The sequence below is a fragment of the Calonectris borealis genome, chromosome 5, assembly GCF_964195595.1.
Source record: "Calonectris borealis chromosome 5, bCalBor7.hap1.2, whole genome shotgun sequence".
NCBI classification, from domain to species: domain Eukaryota; kingdom Metazoa; phylum Chordata; class Aves; order Procellariiformes; family Procellariidae; genus Calonectris; species Calonectris borealis.
The window spans coordinates 20,098,788-20,119,763 of NC_134316.1; the positions used below are offsets into that span (position 1 = coordinate 20,098,788).

Consider the following 20,976-nt stretch of genomic DNA (forward strand, 5'->3'; position numbering starts at 1 on the left):
AAGTGACAGGCAGCTCTAAAAAATAAAGGCAGAAGTTAAAATAGAAGCCATTATCGAGCCTGTCTAGCATCACCGCTATTGTTCTAGCTCACGCAACCAAATCCAAATTCCAGGGGAAGCCTTGATTTGCACTTTGATACTCTGCCTGGGGAAGAGAGTCAATTACCATCACAGCATTTCCTGTGCAGCCGAGGAAAGCTATTGTCAGCCTGCTTTGTGACCCTGCCAGAGAAATGCCTCTTGAGAAGCATCTCTTGGGGGAGAGCACAATGTACGAAGAAACCGTCTGTCCTAGAAAGAGAGAAGAGTGGTCCTTGTCCTCCTCTCCTAAAAAGCCTTCAGGGACTGCGTGCGGTAAAAGGGCGAGCAATCCCAGCTATGTGTAGGTAGGAAAAAGGAAAGATTTTATCGGGGAGAGGAGGTTATTGTTGGACTTAGTGGGAAGAATAAAATGAGAGATCTTCAAAGGATCAGAAATTTAAAGAAGCCAGATTTGTGAGGCAGAGAAAAAGGGCAAAGAAGTTGGGGTAGAATGAGAGTGCAGGGGTAAAAGGTATGTGCATGGAAAAGGATGGGGAAAACACAGAATAATCTGAACTCCTGGAGGAACTGGAGAGCAGGAATAGATTGCAGACAAGAAAGGGAGGAGATCCTTAGCATGTCCTAAACACACTGCAGATTTCTATCACGTGCACATGCTTGGCAGCATTGCAGGTGTTTGTGTGGAAGTGATTTGGAGACTTGGGCACTGTCGTTTCATACAGATCATAGCTTGCAGGTTGGCACATGGCTTATTGCTATTTTAGTTTGTAGAGGTCGCTCTGAGGAAGGAAATTCTAGCCTTCTACGAGTTTGGCATATCTCTCCCCCCACCTTCCCAGTGGGCTGTTGTGTCAGGACGTCAAAAGTGGGAGGGAGATGAAAGCAGAAAGATGGCTCCTCATTCACATTGCTCCCTCCTTGATGTCTGCAAGTAACGAGGCCTTCCTCTGTGCCTTTAAACTGAAATGCAGGGTGTGCTCAGAAGTTCATGAATCCTTCCAAACATTGGGTAGAATTGTCTGGTGCCAGGAGGAAAGGGCAGAAGTTTTTATCGTAACCTCAGAGGTCCTCTAAATTACAGAGGAGAAATATTTTTGTGTATGTGTGAATGGATACCTGAGGAAGTAAATCAGCCTGTCCTGTCAATTGCAGTTGGGTCTCACTTATCTACCATGTTAGGAGAATCTTAGGCAACTTAAAGCAAATCAATTACTACTGCATGTTAAGAAACAATTGCATGAAAAATTACATTTAAAATTGGCAGTTGGGCTATAAAAATTTCATCACAATGCTGAGCATCATCTAGAAGCTCACAGTTCATGCTCTGCTCTGTCAGTGACTACAGTGGTCTGTAAATCAAGCTGTGAATGATGGGGGCAGTAAGCATGCTGGTACCATTTGATCCCTTGAAGATTTAGAGTTCTGTTTGTCGTATCGGACTATGGTGTCAAGCATGTGCTCAAGCCATCAGGGCTGCAAAATACCCCATCTTCTGAAGACAAGCTTGCCTGGAAGTGATTTGACGAAGGAGAGACATAGTTTACAGTTTGGCCAAAGGTGTTAATACCTGACTGAAAACACCCTTTTGATCTGAGAGTCTGACTCTGAGTGTGCCAGTTACTTCCACAACAAAGACGGTCAGATGGAGGCAGAACCTGAGTGTTATTTCACGGTATAACAACTTGACAAGTCAGAAAGTTTAAAACTCTGCTCCATTAAGGCCTTTGCCTGTCCCTACAAACATTTAACCATCATTGTGAAATGTGGATACCTCTAAAGCAGATTGTGACAGAGTCTGGATCCATGTTTGTGTGGACGGTTACATGTGTTGGCTTTTGACTTTGAAGGTGTCTTCTTGGATTAAAAGCTACCTTTCCAGCAGGATAAAAATCTGTGCTCGTCTAGGCAATATGGATGCTAAAAGCATCTTTAGGAGGAAGTTAGCTACAGCCATCATTCAAAGTCGTATTAAAATTTATTCTTTTAATTTGGTCTGTCAGAAAGGAATCCCATCTCAGTGTCATTAGAAAATCCAGAGTAAACTATTCCCGCTTTGTTACAGATTGATTAATTAGCTTTACGGTTTTAAATGACCATTTAAAATTCCATACCCATGTGTGAAACACTGCTAACAACCGCACATGAGTTTTAAATTCAGCTTTTGCTTTTGTATGAAATCTTGAAATGGTGTCTGAGCTGGCACAACATTGCTTACCATTTACCCCAATCACTTTGTGCTTTAGTTTTCATGCAAAAAAAAATGGCAGAATAAAAGAGTAAAACACCGTTATTAGGATTATTTTGTGTTTGTGGGGGTTTTACTTTATAGACTCATGAAATTGATTGTTCACATTGTCACAAAAGGTTGGAGATAATGCAATTACAGTTGGGGTGTTGACATCAGAAATCAATTTCTGAAATATTAACACTTTGCAGTATTTTCACAGACCAAATATTTCTAGATTATAACTAAAGGCAGAGTTCAAAGTAGCCAGCTCTGTGCAAGACTCTGCTGAAACATACAATCCAGCTGGCACCAAGAATAAAGCATGAAAGATACTGTGATATGCTACCAAAGGGTACGTAGGAACATAGTTCTAATACTTTTTTTGCTTCAGTTTGTGGAATTCCTTGTATTTCATCAAGTTCTGTATGGTTTGATTATGTTTAAAAAGAAACAGGAACTGACACACCTGCTTTCTTCAGTAGCAGCTATCACAAGTTACGAATACTTTGGACTTCATTAGTAGCCAGTACATGAATATTAATTCCAAAATACGTGACTTGCATTGAAAACTGTATTTTGACCTGCAGGGGACTGGGTACTGGCTGCGCCATCTTGGACAAGTTGCGTCAAATTTCTGGGCCTGTTTTCCCTGGTGGGAATCTAATTCACAGAGAGGACAGAGGGAAGGGAGACGGTGAACAAATGGTAAAGCTCAATTCAGAAGTCATGGCTACTAACTCAATGAAGCCCATGGGTTAGTTTTGTACAATTGTTAAGATTTTCAATACTTCAGTTCTTACCAGTGATTTGAAAGTAAATGTTACCAGCTGTCACTCCAGTGTAGCATTCCTGACTCTTAAGAGTGTATTGTCCTGGGCATGTCATTTAGTCTTGCCAAATCATTGTGTTTTGCCATGAATAAAATGGAGATTGGTTTTGGTGATTTTGCAGTGTTTGGACTTCCTGAGATTCAAGTCACTGTAAGCATTTCTAAGTAGCAATACCTTCTTAAATGGTGAGGTCATTCTGAACTTGGAACCATTCGCTCTGAGGGAAAGACCAGTAAGAAGAGAGTGTATGTAGTGTATTGCTGCTGCTGCTGCTACTGCTAGTGAAACCATGCTGCAGTCAAAGTGGTTCTACTGGAAATCTTGATTTAATTCAAGAAGCTCCTGACTCAGCAATATTATACATAGGTTCGAATCCATGAGTAGTCCTTTGCCTGTTGCGATATAATTTGGGAATTGCACACAAGTGTAAGTACATTGCTCAAGCTGAAGTTTAATACTGCAAACGGCTCTAAACAGTGCTTGCAAACTGGGTTTGGGTAGAAACCAGGAAACTGAGAGTCCTCTCAGCTCTGAACATCCACCTTCTGTTTTCAATACTGCTCACCACTACTCACCCCGGTTAGCTGGGAAGTGGTGGCCTTCAGGAGACTTTGCAACACTGGTTTTGTGGGTGGTTCCTTACAGGAGACTGAAGCGCTGTGGTAAAGATGTTTGGGAAGATATGAGCATGGAGTTTTGCTGGGTGCTTCTTAAAGAGCAGGCTTTCCAAGGGTGAGATCAATGTCCCTCTGGTTTGGAAATCTTTATTAATCTTTGTCTCAAAGCATATAAAACCCGGAATAGATACATATATTTTAAATTTGGTGGGAGGAGAAGTAATTTGCTAAAGAATCTACTAACGCTGTACCTCTATACATCTAAAATTGTACCCCAATGAAATTCGCTTTTTAAGCTAATGCAAGTGTCTTGTATACATGGAAGATAGATTTACAGGAAATCAAGGCAAAAAATTGATATAAAATTGCCTTAATAACAGACAGAAATTCTCCAATAGGATCAAATAGAACATGCTGTTTTCTTGGGACATTTTTATTGTATATGAAACTTGATAGCTGTAATGTTCTGTTTGTACTCGCTTGTGGACTTACTATAACTTATTAGACAGCTTCCAGCCTAACTTTTTATATCAGAAAATGATAAATCATTGACTGTAAAATGTTTAATAAAGCTATTTTTGCTGACAATTCTGTATCAAAGTGAAAATTGGGAAAAGACACTTTCATAGGGTTGAAACTTTCCATTCCAGTTGCTGGGATTTTTTGGGGACTGGCATCCTCAACTTCTATTAAAGAGGATTTTTTTTTTTTTAACTGCAGTGTTTCAGTATTAAGTCATTAAAGTGAGGAAATAGAATTGGAAAGAAAATTTACTTTTATGAAATACTTTCTACTTCTTTCTCCCTACTCCTCATATTTTGATGTAACAGCATGGTTTAGTTTGTTGTTGAGCAGTTCCAGCATCACCAAAGTTAAGAATCGCTAACCGTGGTTTTCTACTTACACAAAAAATAACTCGGAAGATTGAATTATTTTTATTAAATGCCCTTAGACAAGGTATGAGTGTGATGGGATTATCAGGATACACTTCTCTGTCCCCCGGCTCAAATTTTTGTTTAGAGTAAATGGCTTGTTGGATGCATCCTTGATTTGCAGTTTGTTAGGACTACAGACTATGGAATTTAAGAGCTGTAAAACTGTCCTTGAGCAGTAAAATAGAAGAAGTTAGGCAGATGGCATCAAATTTATGCCTGGGATAAGAGACTTGAAGTGAATAAAGTTACACATTTGGCAGATAGCATTTGCTTTTGGCAACTTCTGATGTTGCCATCAATTATACATCATTAGCAATTTCCTATTTTCAGTTCTTGTAGCCTGAGATAAAGTATTCTGCTAAACACTGCCCTGGAATAGACATCGGCAGAAGAAAGCTGAAGCTGACAGACATTAGCAGAAACTCAGTATCTCTTGTCTATAATATTTCTTCTGTGCTACAAGAGACAGGCCAGGGAAGAGAGCCCTGAGATAAATGCATGTGCCACATGACAGAAGAGGCAGAGAACCAATTTGTCCCTACAGGGTACCTTCATACTCTGATATTCCACTTTTTAAAGTTTGTTTTTGATAAATACTATTCAGTCTTCCTCACTAGTCTAAATGTTGCCCACCTTGAGCTAGACAGTTTAAAGAGCTGTATGCTTGTTTCCCAGATAACATAAAGAACATACTTTTGTTACCCCTTTCTTTTTAATTTCCTTGATTTACAACAAATCACTCTCAGCGCTGATACTTCATTTAATTTCCACGTGCCAGCGTTTAACCAAGAAGTTGGTTTCCTTACTTAGTGAGCTGTTGGGTTGTCAGTGTGTCCGAATGCTCTATCCATCGAGTATTTCCTCCTTCTTTTCCATTTCAATTTTGCCAAATTGCTATATTGTGTGGTAGACAATCAAATCTTCAGGGAAGGACCCAGTCTAACATGGTTTTGATTGTTGCGAAGGTCTTGGATGAGGTTGTAAGCTCAACTGGACAGGGGAAGTTTGCTTTACCTGCACGCACACTTGCGAGTGAGAGATTATGGATGTAATCTGTCGAGGGGTGTGATGAAAGAAGTCCATAGTTTGGGATATTCTACTCAGCTAATGTGCACACAAGACAATACTCTGAATTAAAACAGTCCTGGACTGGCTGTGGAGTGATCATACGGCCTTCTACTTATTTTCCACCTTCAGAGGCTGATACAGGCTACAAAACACCACTGCATTTTTGAGGGCTTCTGTTGGATCTTTTTAACACTATCTGACCGCAGTGTTTTGATGGATTCAGATTATGGTATGTTCTCCTACATGGCATTCACTTTATTGTCTGTTAAAGTGTAATGTGAAAGTTTGCTACAAAAGACAGAGAGATTATTTTCTCCCTTGGAGAATTTCAGAGATGCAGTCTTGATTTTTGACGTTGGACACATTGCTTCTCTCCACAGTTAGCAGGTGGAGACTTGAAATGACGGCAGATCCTACTCGGCTTGTGGAATTCCACCAGGGCAGCATAAGATCCAAAAATCATTTCCCTGTTCATGCCGCAGAACAGGGGCAGATTCTCTGTACACAGTTTAACTCTACTCCAGTGGAAGTATTTCCTGAGTTTAAGCTTCCTGAGAGCAGAATGAGATCCAGTGCCTCCTTGAAAACATAGCAGTGATGAAAACTGAAAGGTGAATAATGATTTTGTTCTCTCAGACTCTTTGCATTTCACTAGGAACATTTTGTGAAAGAGGAAGCCTTTATCAAAGAGATGCACAGATCTTTTTGCATTGTTTTCTTGAGCTGAGTTTCTCAGACATAAACGTCTCTCTGCACTTGCACAGAAAAGGTGTAAATTACATTTCACACTTCTGCCTAGGAATTGGGAACTATGTAACCTGCCTGTACAGTTGGTTAAAGAAGCATTAGAAAAGAGGAGTCTGGACTCTAAGGTGTTAGTCCAGACTGGCACTGATTGATGATATGGCTTAGAGTAAATTATCTTAAGTCCACACCTTGAATCTTCAATATAAAATATAAATACCTCACCTCAAAGTATGGTTTTGAAACATAATTAAAGCTTGTAAGGCACAAATGTATCTTTGGAATAAAAGCGCCACGTATTTTCCAGTAAATAATCCACAACCCTTCAAAAGTACCCACATGTGAAAATAACTCCTTGGATAATAAGTAGCCATCTTCATACAGCCTGCACAAAGGCACGGAAAGTGTCTGGGTACCAGGGACAATGTATTAGCAGTTTATCTACATAGATATTTTAAAAATAAAGTAATTAGTGTCATTTTGGGAAGGATGGGTATTGATACTTTAAACGCTGTAAGTAGAGATGCATGACCAATAGAGATCAGTCTTACAGTGGTACATTGGCTGTGTGGATAACTAGAAATTAATAACTTCTACCATTGAATTATTTTGATCCTGCTTTTCATTTTAGGTTTAGAATGCTACAGAAACTAATTTACCAGTAAGTTGTGATGGGTTTTTTTTTCATTATAGTTCCAGATTTTTACTGAAAGGATACACTGCATCACCCAGCGTCCTTCTTCAGTTGATCCCTTGCATCTGTTTTGTCTGTCTGCATAACTTAGCTAGTGATGTAGTGGTATTGCTGCATTGTAATTCAGAGAATTTTGGGAAACAAAAACAAAAATCAGTAGCAATTACACTGCTGTTGCAAGCTGAAATAGTTATTGAATTCTGAGTGGTGATTTCAATATACAGAGCTGTGGTGAACTGCAGAGAAAAGTTAAGGCCTCTTCTGACACGAATAGTCCTATTGAAGCCTTTCAATGAGTGGTGGCACACTGAACAGACCAGACATAATTGAAGTGAATTTCATAGGCAGGAATAGGTACCAAATTGTCTCTTTGGGGATATTTTCAGAAGCAGCAAACTTCTACTTCCTCTTTTTTTTTAAAGCAGTTCTTAATTCCTGAAGGGAAGATGTGCAGCGTGTGTGTGTTGAGGTGGGGATGTTTTCAAATGTGAAGCTTTCAAAAAGAGCGTTCCTGAATAGCACACCGTGACTTACAAACCTGCAAAGGATCAAGGAAGATGGAGGATGGGTTCGAGTGGGGATGTCAGTATATAGAAAGTCTAAGCTATGAGACTTGGCAGTGTATTTTATATATATAGGAGTGCAGGAAAAAAGGAAACTCAGGGAAGGTAAAGAAGGAAAGACATGAGACAATGTTTTTAGAGAAATGATGGGGAAGTGAACAGGATTTCTTAAAGAAGCAATGGGAGTTGTCAATAAGGCAGAAAGAGAGGGAAAGAGAGGAGACAGGATAAGATAAGCATTGGCTAACTCTGCCAACAGACCAGGATAATTAGGTAACCATGGAAAGAAGAGTTTGGGCATCAAGGAGCCTGTTGCTCTCTCTGCAGTAGAACTGTCAGTGTGTTTGCTTTGAAGTTTTATATGTATATATATTTAGGCAACATACAGAGCTAACTGACACATGGCTCTGAGTGTATGCATAAATGTTTCATTTCAGTATAAAACTGTATGGTTTGTATCAGAGTAAAGAGAAAATTCCCAGATCTTTCTTGGTCAAAACTCCTGGTTCATTTCTTTTAATGGGACTTTGTAAATGTAGAGAAACTGTACTGTGTAGTGCAATACAAAATCTGTCCCTCTTGAAAGCCTATTGAAAAACCATGCCCATTGGAAATGATATCTTTTTATTGATCTTTTGATATTTAGCAGGTTTATCTGTTGCTTTGAATTTACCTGTTATCTGTGCATTTTAGGTTAGCCATATCCTTGAGCAGACTGCTTTTCTTTTATGACACTGGTATTCTGGCCATCTTAGGGTCATGCTGTTGAAACAAATATAATAAGTTCAGATTTTGGAGTTTTTCACAAGATAACATTCCTCTACAGTATCTACAAACCCAAACATGGGAGCATTGAGAGCCTGGTAGTGTTCCCTGAGTGAAACAGGTCTGATCGATTTCTCGTAGTCTAGTGCTGGAGGAAAAAGTGCACGAAGTAGTGAAGTATAAATAGTAAAAAGCAATTTTTAAATTATTTTGATCATTGAAAGCTGACCGTAGTTGTTGTAAAGTAGGTTCTGTAATTTTAGCCATTTGAGGCTGTACTTAAACACCTAAATATAAATGACCTGTTCTTCAGAGGTGCTCAAAAGCAAGGGCGGGTATAACGCAGTGGCAGGATTTGGTTTGGGGGGTGATGTGCTCTCACCAGCAGGAGAAAGAAGATTATTTTCCCAGAACTAATCTGTGTAGTCTGGAATGAAGCAAGGTGAGCATCAGGATAGCAGGAAGGGAGGTGTGGATCTGGCTTGGTGAAATGTACCTCAGCAGCTTAGAAATAACATACTTCTAAGCCTGTATTTCTCTGCCTCAGAATACACTAATATTTTTGGGTGTGAGCATTTGAAGTTGGGCATGTAAAGTGTATGTGTTGATTCTTAGGCTGAATGATTTTTCTAGTCTCCCTGTAATTTGTTTAAAACTAAAATTCTGTAGGTGTGTATAAAGTGATATGGTTTACATTTATCTTATATGTATTTATATAATATCTGTATGTTTAAAAATAATACATCCAGAGTAATGATCATCATTCTGGTTTTGGATATTCCCCATCAGGGGAAGTTACAGTACAAATGATGACTTACAGTAAAGAAAAAGTGAGTGAACTGGCTAGCTGTGGATGTTAAAGAAGCAAGTTCGGGTTGAGCTTGTTGGAGGTTCTGTTCCAATCTGAAAGGACATAATAGCTGAGCAAACAAATGGTGTTACACGTAAGTCCGTGGTAAGTGCCTAGGATAAGGACTGTGTTCAGTAGTCCTGCAACCCACAGTGGAGGAGGAAAATGCTGAGGACCTGCTAAGGACAGGGTCTTCCTTTAGTGGTGCCTTGGTAGTGCTTCCTCTGCTATTGCTTCAGCTGGAGGGTTGGCTGCCCTAGGCTGAGCAGCGCACAGAAACGTGCCTGGATAGAAAAGAAGTACTCAGTTGTAAGTTAAAATCTTGTTGGCCAGAGTTGCAGTGTTCGATATATAGCCAAGTTAAAAGGCCCCAGTGAAATCTGTCATCTGTAGTGGCCAGTACCTACGCAGTTCGGCGTCAGCGGCATCAGCGCGCCGCGTTGGATGGGGGAGGCTGACTGTGACCCGGCTGTGTGCTGGAGGCACATAACTGCTGCCAGGCTTCGAGACAGAGGTCATCGATGGCAAGAGAGAGGGACTAATTAATGGTATGGAGCTAATGCCTTTTTAGCCTCTTCTCTTTGTTTTCCTGGTAAATCCATATTTGTAGTTAGTATTTTATTTTGCAGGAGACAGAGGCCAAGAGATTGCTGCTCAGAAAGTAAGCTGGCATGATAAAAAGCTATGACCTATGTTCTTGCAGTGAAGTGCTTATATTCTATTTATCTGTAAAGGGTCGTTGTTCCTTACTGTAGACAAAATAGTCACATCTATGCTCATAGCTGGTTTTGACTCTAAGCACATGCATTCTCAGCAGAACAGCAATTACAAACCAAAAGTGATTCGGTTGTACAAGGAATGATCTGCAGCAACTGGGTCAGGCAGTGGCTTCCACAAGCCATGTGAAACATGTGAAATCTAACATGTTCCTGTTAGATTTTTTGCCATGAAAATAGCATGGGAAATAGCATGGCATTCACAAGAATTGAGGCTGAGGTGTTCAAGGTAAGCAGTGTACTACACGAGCCTCTCTAATGTTTTCTCAATTCATTGAAAAGCTTAAGTTCCACCTTTTTCTCCTACATTTTTCTAACTTTTCCTTTAAAAGAAAAAATGTTCTTTTTTTGGTTTGGTTTTCTTTTTTAGTTCCTCCGGGAGTGATACAAAATGGAGCTCGAGTTCTGAGTAGAGGAATATTTCCTGGAGCCAGGCCATTGCCAATCAACCCTATAGGAAGCATGGCTGTTGCAGTAAGGTAAGAGTGGCTCATTGTGGGATCTTATAAAATAAATCAGTATTTTGCAGAGAATGTAAAAGTATACATAAGCTCTGGTCAGCAGATACTTTGCTGCTTGCTAATACTTCTGAGGTTCTAAAGGAAATAAAACTCTGCCACCCACAATTCTTGGGTTATCATACTTCGCAAGATAGTCATGGCGTATCTGTCTGTTGCACGCTGGTTTGTAAAAAGCAGTTTTATTTTCACTAGCAAATTGCAGGCACTTTATGGTGAGAACCTACAACAGTGACCTGTTTTTCTAAGTACAAATGCTTTTTCCTGCTCCTCCCTCCCTCCCTTTTCCTAAAGATCTTTTCCTGGATTAAATACCAGTTAGAAGAATATCAATAATATTAAAGCAAATTCTGAAAGATATCTAAACATATAGTTGTCATTTTGTTACTAACTTAAGTCTTTGTGAGGCAGTTTCTTTCACTGCAGTTTCTATTTCAAGGTTATACGGAAACATTCAAGGGTAAAATGTTGTTTGAAGATACTCAACTTTTCAGAAAGCAGGGCAGTAAGAGACATCTAGTGATGGCAATAAGAACTGTGGTTCAGTGGTTTGCTTTAATTAAAACAATGATGGTTTATTAGTGGAAGAACAATTTGCCTCCATTTTCAGTTAGTCACAACAGAGATTAATTTGGTCAAGTACGTTGCCAGTGTCCTTCTCTTTCAGAACTCTCAGTATCTGCAAAAGCTATTTCAGCTCAGGCAGTTGGGTATTCTGGGTGGGGTTTCATAATTAGCGCTGACCCTGCTTTGCTGGGCTGTTCGAATTACACCCTCTGATCTCAGTAAATGGCTGCAAGGCCGTGAAATAAAGTATCTTGATAGCTGCTTATTCCGTTTTACTTGGGATTTTTTTCCCATTTGCTCTTTTTTTTTTAATCCCTTTTCAGAATCAGAGTCTAGCCCTTTGGATGCAGTATTTGCATCCAATAAATGCAGAGAGAGGGAGAACCTACGACATTCATGTACTCTTGATGCTTAAAATGCATAGAGGGGAAGACACTAATTGGAATAAAATTCATATTTTTTGATGGGCAACTGTTTCAGCTGTTTTTCACATTTGCTAAACTGAAGGTATGCAACCCTGAGGGTCATCATCCAGAAATATGTAGAGTTCCTCTCCATCTCGCTTTACCACAGGCTGGCCTTGCTAGCAGTGGAGGTCAACCGTCTTCAGCAGCTTTGCCGCTGGCTTTAGCCAGGACTTCTATTCTGCTCCAGAGGGGATTTCAGAGCTGTGGGACTACTGGATCATTAATTATATATAATTTTTATGAGGTGTCCAAGCTAAATGGAGGACATAGTGGTCTGAATATCCTCTCTTGAGTTAGAATAGAATAGACTATTTCAGTTGGAAGGGACCTACAATGATCATCTAGTCCAACTGCCTGACCAATTCAGGGCTGACCAAAAGTTAAAGCGTGTTGTTAAGGGCCTTGTCCAAATGCCTTTTAAACACTGACAGGCTTGGGGCATCGACCATGTCTCTAGGAAGCCTGTTCCAGGGTTTGACCACCCTCTCTGTAAAGAAATGCTTCCTAATATCCGGTCTAAACCTCCCCTGGTGCAGCTTTGAACCATTCCCATGCATCCTATCACTGGATCCCAGGGAGAAGAGATCAGCACCTCCCTCTCCACTTCTTCTCCTCAGGAAGCTGGAGAGAGCAATGAGGTTGCCCCTCAGCCTCCTTCTCTCCAAACCAGACAAACCCAAAGTCCTTAGCTGCTCCTCAGAGGACATTCCTTCCAGCCCTTTCACCAGCTTTGTTGTCCTCCTCTGGCTGTATTCAAGGACCTTCACATCCTTCTTAAATTGTGGGGCCCAGAGCTGCACACAGTATTCAAGGTGAGGGCGCATCAACGCTGAATACAGCGGGGTAATCACCTCTTTTGACGGGCTGGTTATGCTGTGTTTGATGCCCCCCAGGATGCGGTTTGCCCTCTTGGCTGCCCGGGCACACTGCTGACTCCTATTGAGCCTGCTGTCAGCCAGATCCCTTTCCGAAGGGCTGCTCTCCAGGCACTCCTCTCCCAATTTATACCTGTGGCTGGCATTGCTCCGTCCTAGGTGCAGGATCCAGCATTTTGGCTTGTTAAACTTCATCTCATTAATCATAGCCTAATGCTCCAATCGATCTAGATCCCTCTGCAAGGCGTCCTGTCCTTCAAGAGAGTCAACAGCACCTCCCGGTTTGGTATCATCAGCAAACTTGCTAATGGTGCATTCAACTCCTGCATCCAGATCATTGATAAATATATTGAACAGAACTGGCCCTGAAATTGAACCCTGAGGAACACCACTGGTGACCGGTCGCCAGCGAGATGTAGCCCCATTCACTACAATCCTTTGAGCTCTGCCCTTCAGCCAGTTCTTCACCCAGCGCACCATAAACCCACTCATCCCACAGTTGGACAACTCGTCCAGATGGATGCTGTGAGGGACAGAATCAAAAGCCTTACTAAAATCCAGAAAAACTGCATCCACCGTCTTCCCTTCATCCACTGAGTGGGTGACCTCGTCATAGAAGGATATCAGAGTAGTTAAACGGGACTTTCCTTTTGTGAACCCATGTTGACTGTGCCTGATGGTTGCATTATTCTTTAAATGCTATTCAGTAGTACCCAGTATGATCTTCTCCATAATTTTTCCAGAAACTGAGGTTCCTGGAAAACTGGATTAACAGGTCTGTAGTTCCCTGGGTCTTCCCTCACGCTCTTTTTGTAGATTGGAATAACATTGGCTAGCTTCCAGTCAGCAGGGACCTCCCCGGACTCCCAAGACCTTTGGTAGATGATCGAGAGAGGTGCTGCCATAACATCCTCTAGCTCCTTCAGAACTTGGATGAATCCCATCAGGCCCCATGGACTTGTGAACATTCAGCTGATACAGCTGGTCCCTTACAATTTCAGTGTCCACAAATGGAAAGTCACTGTTCCCACACTCGTCGTCCTGTTAGTCCTGGTTTATCTGCATTTCCTGCTTAGACCCTGTTTCATAATCAGGGTTGACTCGAGGAGATACAATTGTTTTTTCTTCCCGGCTACTTGAAAACTTCCCTCTCTGTAGACATCCGCAAATTGCTATACTGTAAGGCTGTATATAGTTAAATTTCATGCATTTTCTGAGGACTTCTCATGTTTTTTCCCAGCGGGTAGAACAGGATCTTTACTAGCCACCTGTTAATGTAGATTTGGGAAATCAGGGATTTTATCCCTCCCTTGCTTATGTTCTTTTTGCTCTGTCTCAGAGAAGAGCATTTATAATTAGTTAATGCATACATTTCTAATTCTTCTTGTTCTCTTCTCCAGCCTTAGGCAGTATTAGAAATAGCTTGCTATGAATATATTCCTGGTCTGCATGATGTCTGCTCATATTTAAGGGCTCCTGCAATACCCCCTCTTCTAATTCTTGAAAGGGGCAGGGGGGCGGGGTGAAGAGGCTTTGAAAGCTTTTTGAGAAATTAGGGGACTCTCTGCAATAGAGCAAGTTCAGCAGGCAGTTTTGTCTTGTTTCTCTCAGGGATATTAAGATTCAGAATTTCTTTAGGAAGAAAGTCAGTCTGAATGCATGATGCCTCTTAGAACATCATCTGGTCGTCTTAAAACTGGATACTTCTGTTATCAGTTACTATAAAAATGACACCCTGTTTCTTGGTGCTTACCCCTCTCCTTCTGAAACACAGGGCTAAATAGGACCTGTCATGTCGAGCTTTCATGGAATCTCATAACTTCTGCTTATCATGTGCAGCAGGGGGATTTTACTACAGCATCTGTGCAGCCTTCTTCTGTTGCAGTTAAGAGCAGGAGTACTGCTCACAGGGAGCTGTCATTCCTGCATTGAGGGAGATGCTCCAGTCAGGCTGGCAGGGGGTGTTTTTAGACATGTTCAGGTGCAAGAAGGTTTATTTCCCCTTCCAGCTTTCACCGGGAGGGAGGTCTGCTAGACAGCCACGGGAGGTGGTGCAGTCTCTCCTGTTACAGTTATCTGCAGAAATTATGTGCCTCTGCCTATATACTGAGAAGCCAGACAGCTTCTTTCCAAGAAGTTTTTGCTCAAATGTATAGTTTTTTTGGGAAGAGTTCCTTTGGTGCTCTAAGTGAAAGGCCTAAAACCACCTAAAAAAGGTGGGTTTCATCATTCATATAGGGGACCTCTAGTATTTTCTTGGTAGTGGATCCTTGCATAATAAATTAAATCTCTTAACTGGTTTTCTTTAGTTACCATATGTAGGAGTTACAGGTTCTTCTGTAAGGTGCTGGTCTTCTGTTGGCACTTCCTTGCTATCTGAGCTGTTTATTTCCTCAATATCTTAGTGGTCTTTGGTTTTGTTGTCCCCCAAACTGCATGTGAATAACTTGCAGTATGTTGTCCTGTTGTGCAGACTGCCATTAGTGTCAAAACAGAGTAACAAAAAGTTTGGTCTTGGGTTACATTTGCAGTTGTGATTAGGTGGAGTATTTTGACTAATCTGTTATTCAGAAAGGAGGCCAAAACCATAGCATTGGACTAAGATGCTGAAATCTGTGATTTCTGATGTGTTAGCTCCCATCAATTGGGAAGTTTACTGTGCTATTCTTTTTCAACAGTGTGACTGAACATATTAGCATATTTTGCTCCTGCACAAGGTATTGATGTGTTGCTGTTCCCATTAATTACATGTAATTACTTTATTTTTTACTATAAATAAAGTACGATTGAATTAAGTAGTTTGGATTTAAAAACCCTACTGAAAAGTATTTAACAAACATGACAAATCCACCAGTTTCCATGAATAAAGAATAGCAATTGAGGAGAGCATCATTATGTTGTAGTGCATTTGGCTTAAATTGCACAAATAGGCCTTCCGTTCCAAACGAATCTACAAATGGAAAAGGCATCCCACACTATTTTTATTTTGAAAATCATCCTCTGGTGTTAAGTCTCCACAGCAGAGCATAATTGGATGTGTTTTGACAGTAGCTTTTTATTTACTTTATTCACACCACTTTTAGCTTGTTTACCATCCATATTTTCCATGTTGTGGCTGACAAGTCTAAGACCCACCCGAAGACAGCAGGGGAAAACAATGCTTCAAAGCTGCACGGCGTGTAGCATGTCTCTAACATGAGATCCATCATATATATTTTTGGCAGACTATATCCCCATATAGTTCCCTGAGAGAACCTAAAAGCAAATGCAGTGATAGTGTGGATATGTAGAAAAGAAAATACTGACTTACAAAGGTATTAAATGAAAGCAAGCAAAGCCAGTAATGCCTTACATGCAGCAAGGAGTTGCTTGTGCTTTGAAGGTGAGCTCTTGCTCTTACTATGTACATCCATTGGAAAATACCTTTTAAATGTTTAGGAGGGCTTCTGTGTCCACTTTTGTAGGCATAGTCTCTATCAAAGTGGCCAATGCCTCTGCCAACATGCATCTTGGAAAGGTGCAAGAAGCTCTATCATACATAATCCCCTTCCACATGAGTAAGGTGTTACCAGTTACACCAACCCTTTGGAAGAGCACAAGCTTGGAAGCTGATATAATATTAGAGCTGTTTGAACTGTCATTTCAGTACATTCAGCAGACAGCCTCCACCATGACATTTGTCATTTTCTTTGGTTATCTATAGTGCATGAGTGGTTTCTGTCTATGTCCACGTCCTGCCGCAGTGCAGTAGACCTACTGAGCCTAAGCCTTCATCTGCCTGACGTGGGCAAATCCACTGAGGTGAGGTTGATGGAGTTTCACTCCAGAGAATCTCACCAGCTGTGTGGCATAGGCCTTGTAATTTGGTTCAGGTTATTCTGCAAAAGGTGTTTTACAGAATATCCTTGGTAATTTTTATGTATTAGGCCTTTTTTTCTTTTCCTCTGCCCCAAATGTTCACTGCTACAGAGGCTGCTGAACAGCATTCACATGGGCTCCAGGTAATCCAGGGTTTATGAAGCTCTGGTCTTCAGTGCTTTTCTACTGTGTAGGCCATGCTTCCCCATTTTTTTGGCCGGATTAAGGTGCTGCTAGTGCTGGCCCACGGGGCTTAACGGCCTGTTGAGTGGTCTGTTCTGGTGGGAAGGCCGAATGAAAACCCCATCCCATAACACTAGCCAGCAAATGCGCGTGAGATGGAGGTGAGTAAGAGGGATAAAGAGTTCACAGCCACCTTGGTGGGAAACCTTAAGGAGCGGGTAAAACCTTTAGGATTTGGGAAGAGCTAAGCAGAGCCAGTCCCAGTGAAGATGCTTTGGCTGGATTTGCCATTCTCTTTGTTTGTCGATGTGTCAGAAATGTCAGGATGGAGGACAGCGTAGACTCCATTGCTTAACTGTGCTTTTTAGCTCACATTTCCCCAGAGTGAATCCAAGCTATTGTTTAAGGCTAGTTAAAAACTTAGGCAAAACTTCTTTATATGCCACTTACGCCTAGATAATAGGCTAAATTACTTTTGGTAGTGTTTGTTAGAAATACTTTGTTTTTTTAAATTATTGCAGGTTAAAAATAAAAATTAATGGGAAATTACTTGGGTTTTTTCCCTTTTTTTTCAATTCTCCTTTCTTACCAAACATTTGTAGCTTCTCAAGGAATTTCACAATTATCTGTAAATTGCAAACACAAGTTTCCCAGGGAATTTCCCTAGGTAAAAAAATTTTCCATTCAAGTTTCCAAGACAAAATATTCCCTCTTCCTAGGGAAAGCAAGTGCATCCGCACTGGCAGAGCTTCTGCTCTTCCTTTATTTTGGGGGGGGAAAAAAAAAACGGGAAAAACAAAAAACAAACAAAAAAACCCAAACACCCCCCCCAAAACCAACAAAACACTCCAAAATGTGACACTAACAAACCTTACCTACTTCATAATGAGTAGATTTTAAAATACCTGTTGTTCTTCTGCTATTAATGCCACAGTTCCTTGTGCAGCTCCTGATCATTGGGGTGTGACAAGAATAAGTTTTGTGCCTAACTTTATTCGAAGATGGAAGATTGTTATTTATGATTATTTTCACTTTAAATTTATAGGGCAATTACTAGATTATTCCTCAGGCCTAGCTTTCATTATGGTGACTTTATTTCTCATGCTGGCTTTATTTTTGCTTATTTTTTTCTCCCTTGAAGCAGCCATTCAAGCAGTGATTAAATAAACCAAGCATAAGTAACATGTGCAGCATAGATGCCAAAGCTTAAGTAAAATTACATACTTACATTATCTGTGAATGATTATTTTTGCTTAGGTAAAGGAACTGGTAGGTACTTCCTTTTATAAATTCTTAATTGTGTATTCTTAATTCTTGCTTATAACTGGCATGATCAGCTTAACAAACCCCAAATCATCCTTGTTGCATTGCATTTCCCTTCTCACCTGTAACAGGCAGGATGAGTTATCCTTTGGAGCTAAAGGAATTCTTCAGTAACTAAAGGACAAAAATACTGTCTGACTTTATTATTCTTTTTTTGCAAAAGGCAAAGGGCTGCATTTGTCTTCACTACAGATCTGCTGTTGATACTGACAAAGTGCTCTTTCTGCTGGCGGTTCATGACTCGCATTTACTGTGGTCCTTTGCATACAATTATGCTGTGAGGTACCTTTGTAAGAGCTTCTATCAATAGTGTAACCAACTTCTTGTTGTTGACTTTTAACTCAATAAGCCCTGATAGAATCTCATCATAGAGCAAGTGAGCACCGCTTACTTTTCATATGCTTGCTCGTCCTCCTGCCTGCTGGTATGTAGTGGCTTTAAGGAACAGTTCAACTACCTGTAGCTAAAAGTTCTGACCTGAATTTCTCTTTGAAATTATGTTACCTATACAGTAAAAAAGAGTGTTATTTTTTTTTTTTTAGCAAACCTGGAACCTGTCAAAAATCCACAAACCCCACTTACCTGTACTGCTTTCTTCGTATCTTTTAACTGGGTGTTTCCAATTACATACCAAAACTGTCACATATGCATATACAGTATCTGTCATCCAGAAGGATCAGAGATAGATAAGGTGATATTTAAACTCCACATAGGTTTGCTTTGTTCATCAAAGGAATATACCTGTCTCTGGTGTGGAATACAGTAAGTATTTTTCAGCAAAACTTTTTGCAATTTTGCAAACAGAATGTGATAACCTATCTTTTTTTAAAGCTAGTAGAGAAATTTAAGGAAGATACATCTGCCCTTGGTAAAAAGACTGAGACTTACTTTCGTCTCATCCTGAGGAAGACCCCTTTGAAAGGCAGAGCCACTAACACTGTGCAAACGACATTATTTCCTTACTGACTTGAGATCCAGCTGCTGTGAGTCCCATCTGGCTCCTGATGACATTAGTAGCAGAACTCCTATCCATTAACAATGGGAATGGAGTTGGGCTTTCAAAAGTCCAAACTTACCTCTGCAGTGCTTGAGGGTTGTGTCATTGTGCAACAGCCAAATTGAAGTATTTTAAGAAGAAGCTGTGCATGGTACTTTCATCTGTATAACTATGGTTAAGATCCCTCAAGCAAATAAAATAGTCCATGTCAGTAGGATGAAAAGCTCTAGAGACTGTCCTGGGGACTTTCGTGAAAGGGCAAGTCACTGCTTTAAAACATTTGAAAATACATCAGTTTCTGGAAATTTTGAAATAAAGTTCTGAACAAAAAAATGGGGAAAAAATAAGGTATTACTTGAAATAAATTTCCCCTCACTGTTATAGTAAACACAGAATTCCTAAATACCTTTTCTTCCCCTCTGTAACTTAAAAATAATCCAAACATCGGAGCAAGTGCTTGTTTTAAAAATCTATTATTGCTTCAGTAACAAAGTTAGAGTTACAATCAGAACTGTGAGCAAAAATAGATTCAGTTGACCAAAATCTATCCCCTGAAACCCAGGGGAGTTCTGTCCACTGATGATCTAGATTGAACTAAGTAGATCACAAATTCATTTCTTAGTGAGTATGTGACTGTATAAGAGCAATACAAAGCTTTAGAACATCTCAGAAGCACGTGCGGAATATGAATGGTTTAGATACTAGTTTATGCAATCTTGCTAATCTACTAATATCAATTTTAAGTAATTCTTCATATCTTATGTTTGAGCTATTGCGTATCAAGATACAAATCAGATTAATTTATTTTCAGGGTACATGACTTCTGATCTTGTGAATATCCTAAAACACTCTGCCTGTATAACTCATTTTCATTTCTGCGGATATCCTTTGCTAATTCTCTCCTTGACCTGCTTTCTCTTCCTTTTTTACTTCCCCAAGCAGAACTGGTTGGAAATCTTTCAAAATGTAAGTGAAAACCAAAGATTTTTCTGAGATGCAAATGCTATCCATTTCCTGACCAGTTCCACCATAGATGCCTTTCTTCTGAAGTGTATTGGTATTTCCTTTCCTCCCACTTTTTTTAAGTGATTTCTTTTTTTCACTTTTCTGTGATCTTCTGTTTTTCTTTGTCATCATCCCTATTCGCAGTCATTCCCTGTGGGTTGCTAGCCCCATAGTAGTGCACCTTCCCCCAGGACATTGCTTCTGTAATCCCCGGGCCTTTACTTCCATTTTTATGTTTTTTTGAAAGGGTTGGGATCTGGAGTAAGTCCCATGGGCAGAGCTTTTGAATCCAAATTATAGCCCCTTTTTGTAAAAGCAAACACTAGAGACTCAAGAGCGGCACAAATCAGGGATGTCTTTTTGGCATGTGGTTGCTCTGCTCCATGGAACTGTAGCTTTCCTTTTATTGATAGTCTCTTAATACAAACTAACAAATAGGAGTGGATCTAATAACATGAAAATGGGCATCTTGATTTAAATCCCATCTGTTAGAAGCCTTGTTCACTAATAACCTAGTCAGTAGGAATGCCATTTGAGTTCTCACCTATTCTGTGTTTGTTTCCTTGGAGCAAGAATTTATTGCTATTTTTTAATGGGAATTTAGTAGCATGTGATTTTTATTGAGCCACATTGCTCTGACTATTAGCAGCCTAGTAAAATCAAGTAACTTTAATTTTATGCTAATTTATGATAATTTTTAACATCTTTACATGTAAATTTACCCTAAAAATGAAGAATCTGTCACTTAAAATGCATCACATGCTTCCTCGTAATGACTGATCTTAAGGAGTTGGTTATAAATTCACCTTACAACTAGTTTAGTATGGATGATTTCTTCTTTTAAGCATTTGGCATCCTCTAATGACAACCCCTGCAGTGGCAAACCATCACAGAATAAATGCAGCTGGCTTGCTGCACAATCATGAATGACATTGCATTTAGTTATTAATAATTGAAGGACCTTTGTGTATTCCTTCTGGATTCTGTATATAATTTATGGATCATAAAGCTACTCAAAAATCTAAGGGAAAATAATTTTGTTGAGTAAAAGAGGTTGGCAAGAGGCTTTCTT

General features: G+C 40.1%; 1 protein-coding gene across 24 annotated transcripts in view; it reads left to right on the forward strand.

The window, feature by feature from the left end:
- Window positions 1–20,976, forward strand: part of FOXN3 (forkhead box N3) — a 215,704-nt gene that overhangs the window by 185,856 nt on the left and 8,872 nt on the right. For 22 of the 24 annotated variants that reach the window (XM_075151322.1, XM_075151305.1, XM_075151313.1 and 19 more), the window contains one exon: window positions 10,482–10,590. In XM_075151322.1, coding sequence (XP_075007423.1) covers window positions 10,482–10,590 — 109 coding nt within the window. Of the gene's footprint in view, window positions 1–10,481; window positions 10,591–18,065; window positions 18,185–18,444; window positions 18,573–20,976 lie in introns of those variants that run through there. The other 2 variants (XM_075151330.1, XM_075151331.1) reach the window with 2 other exon arrangements.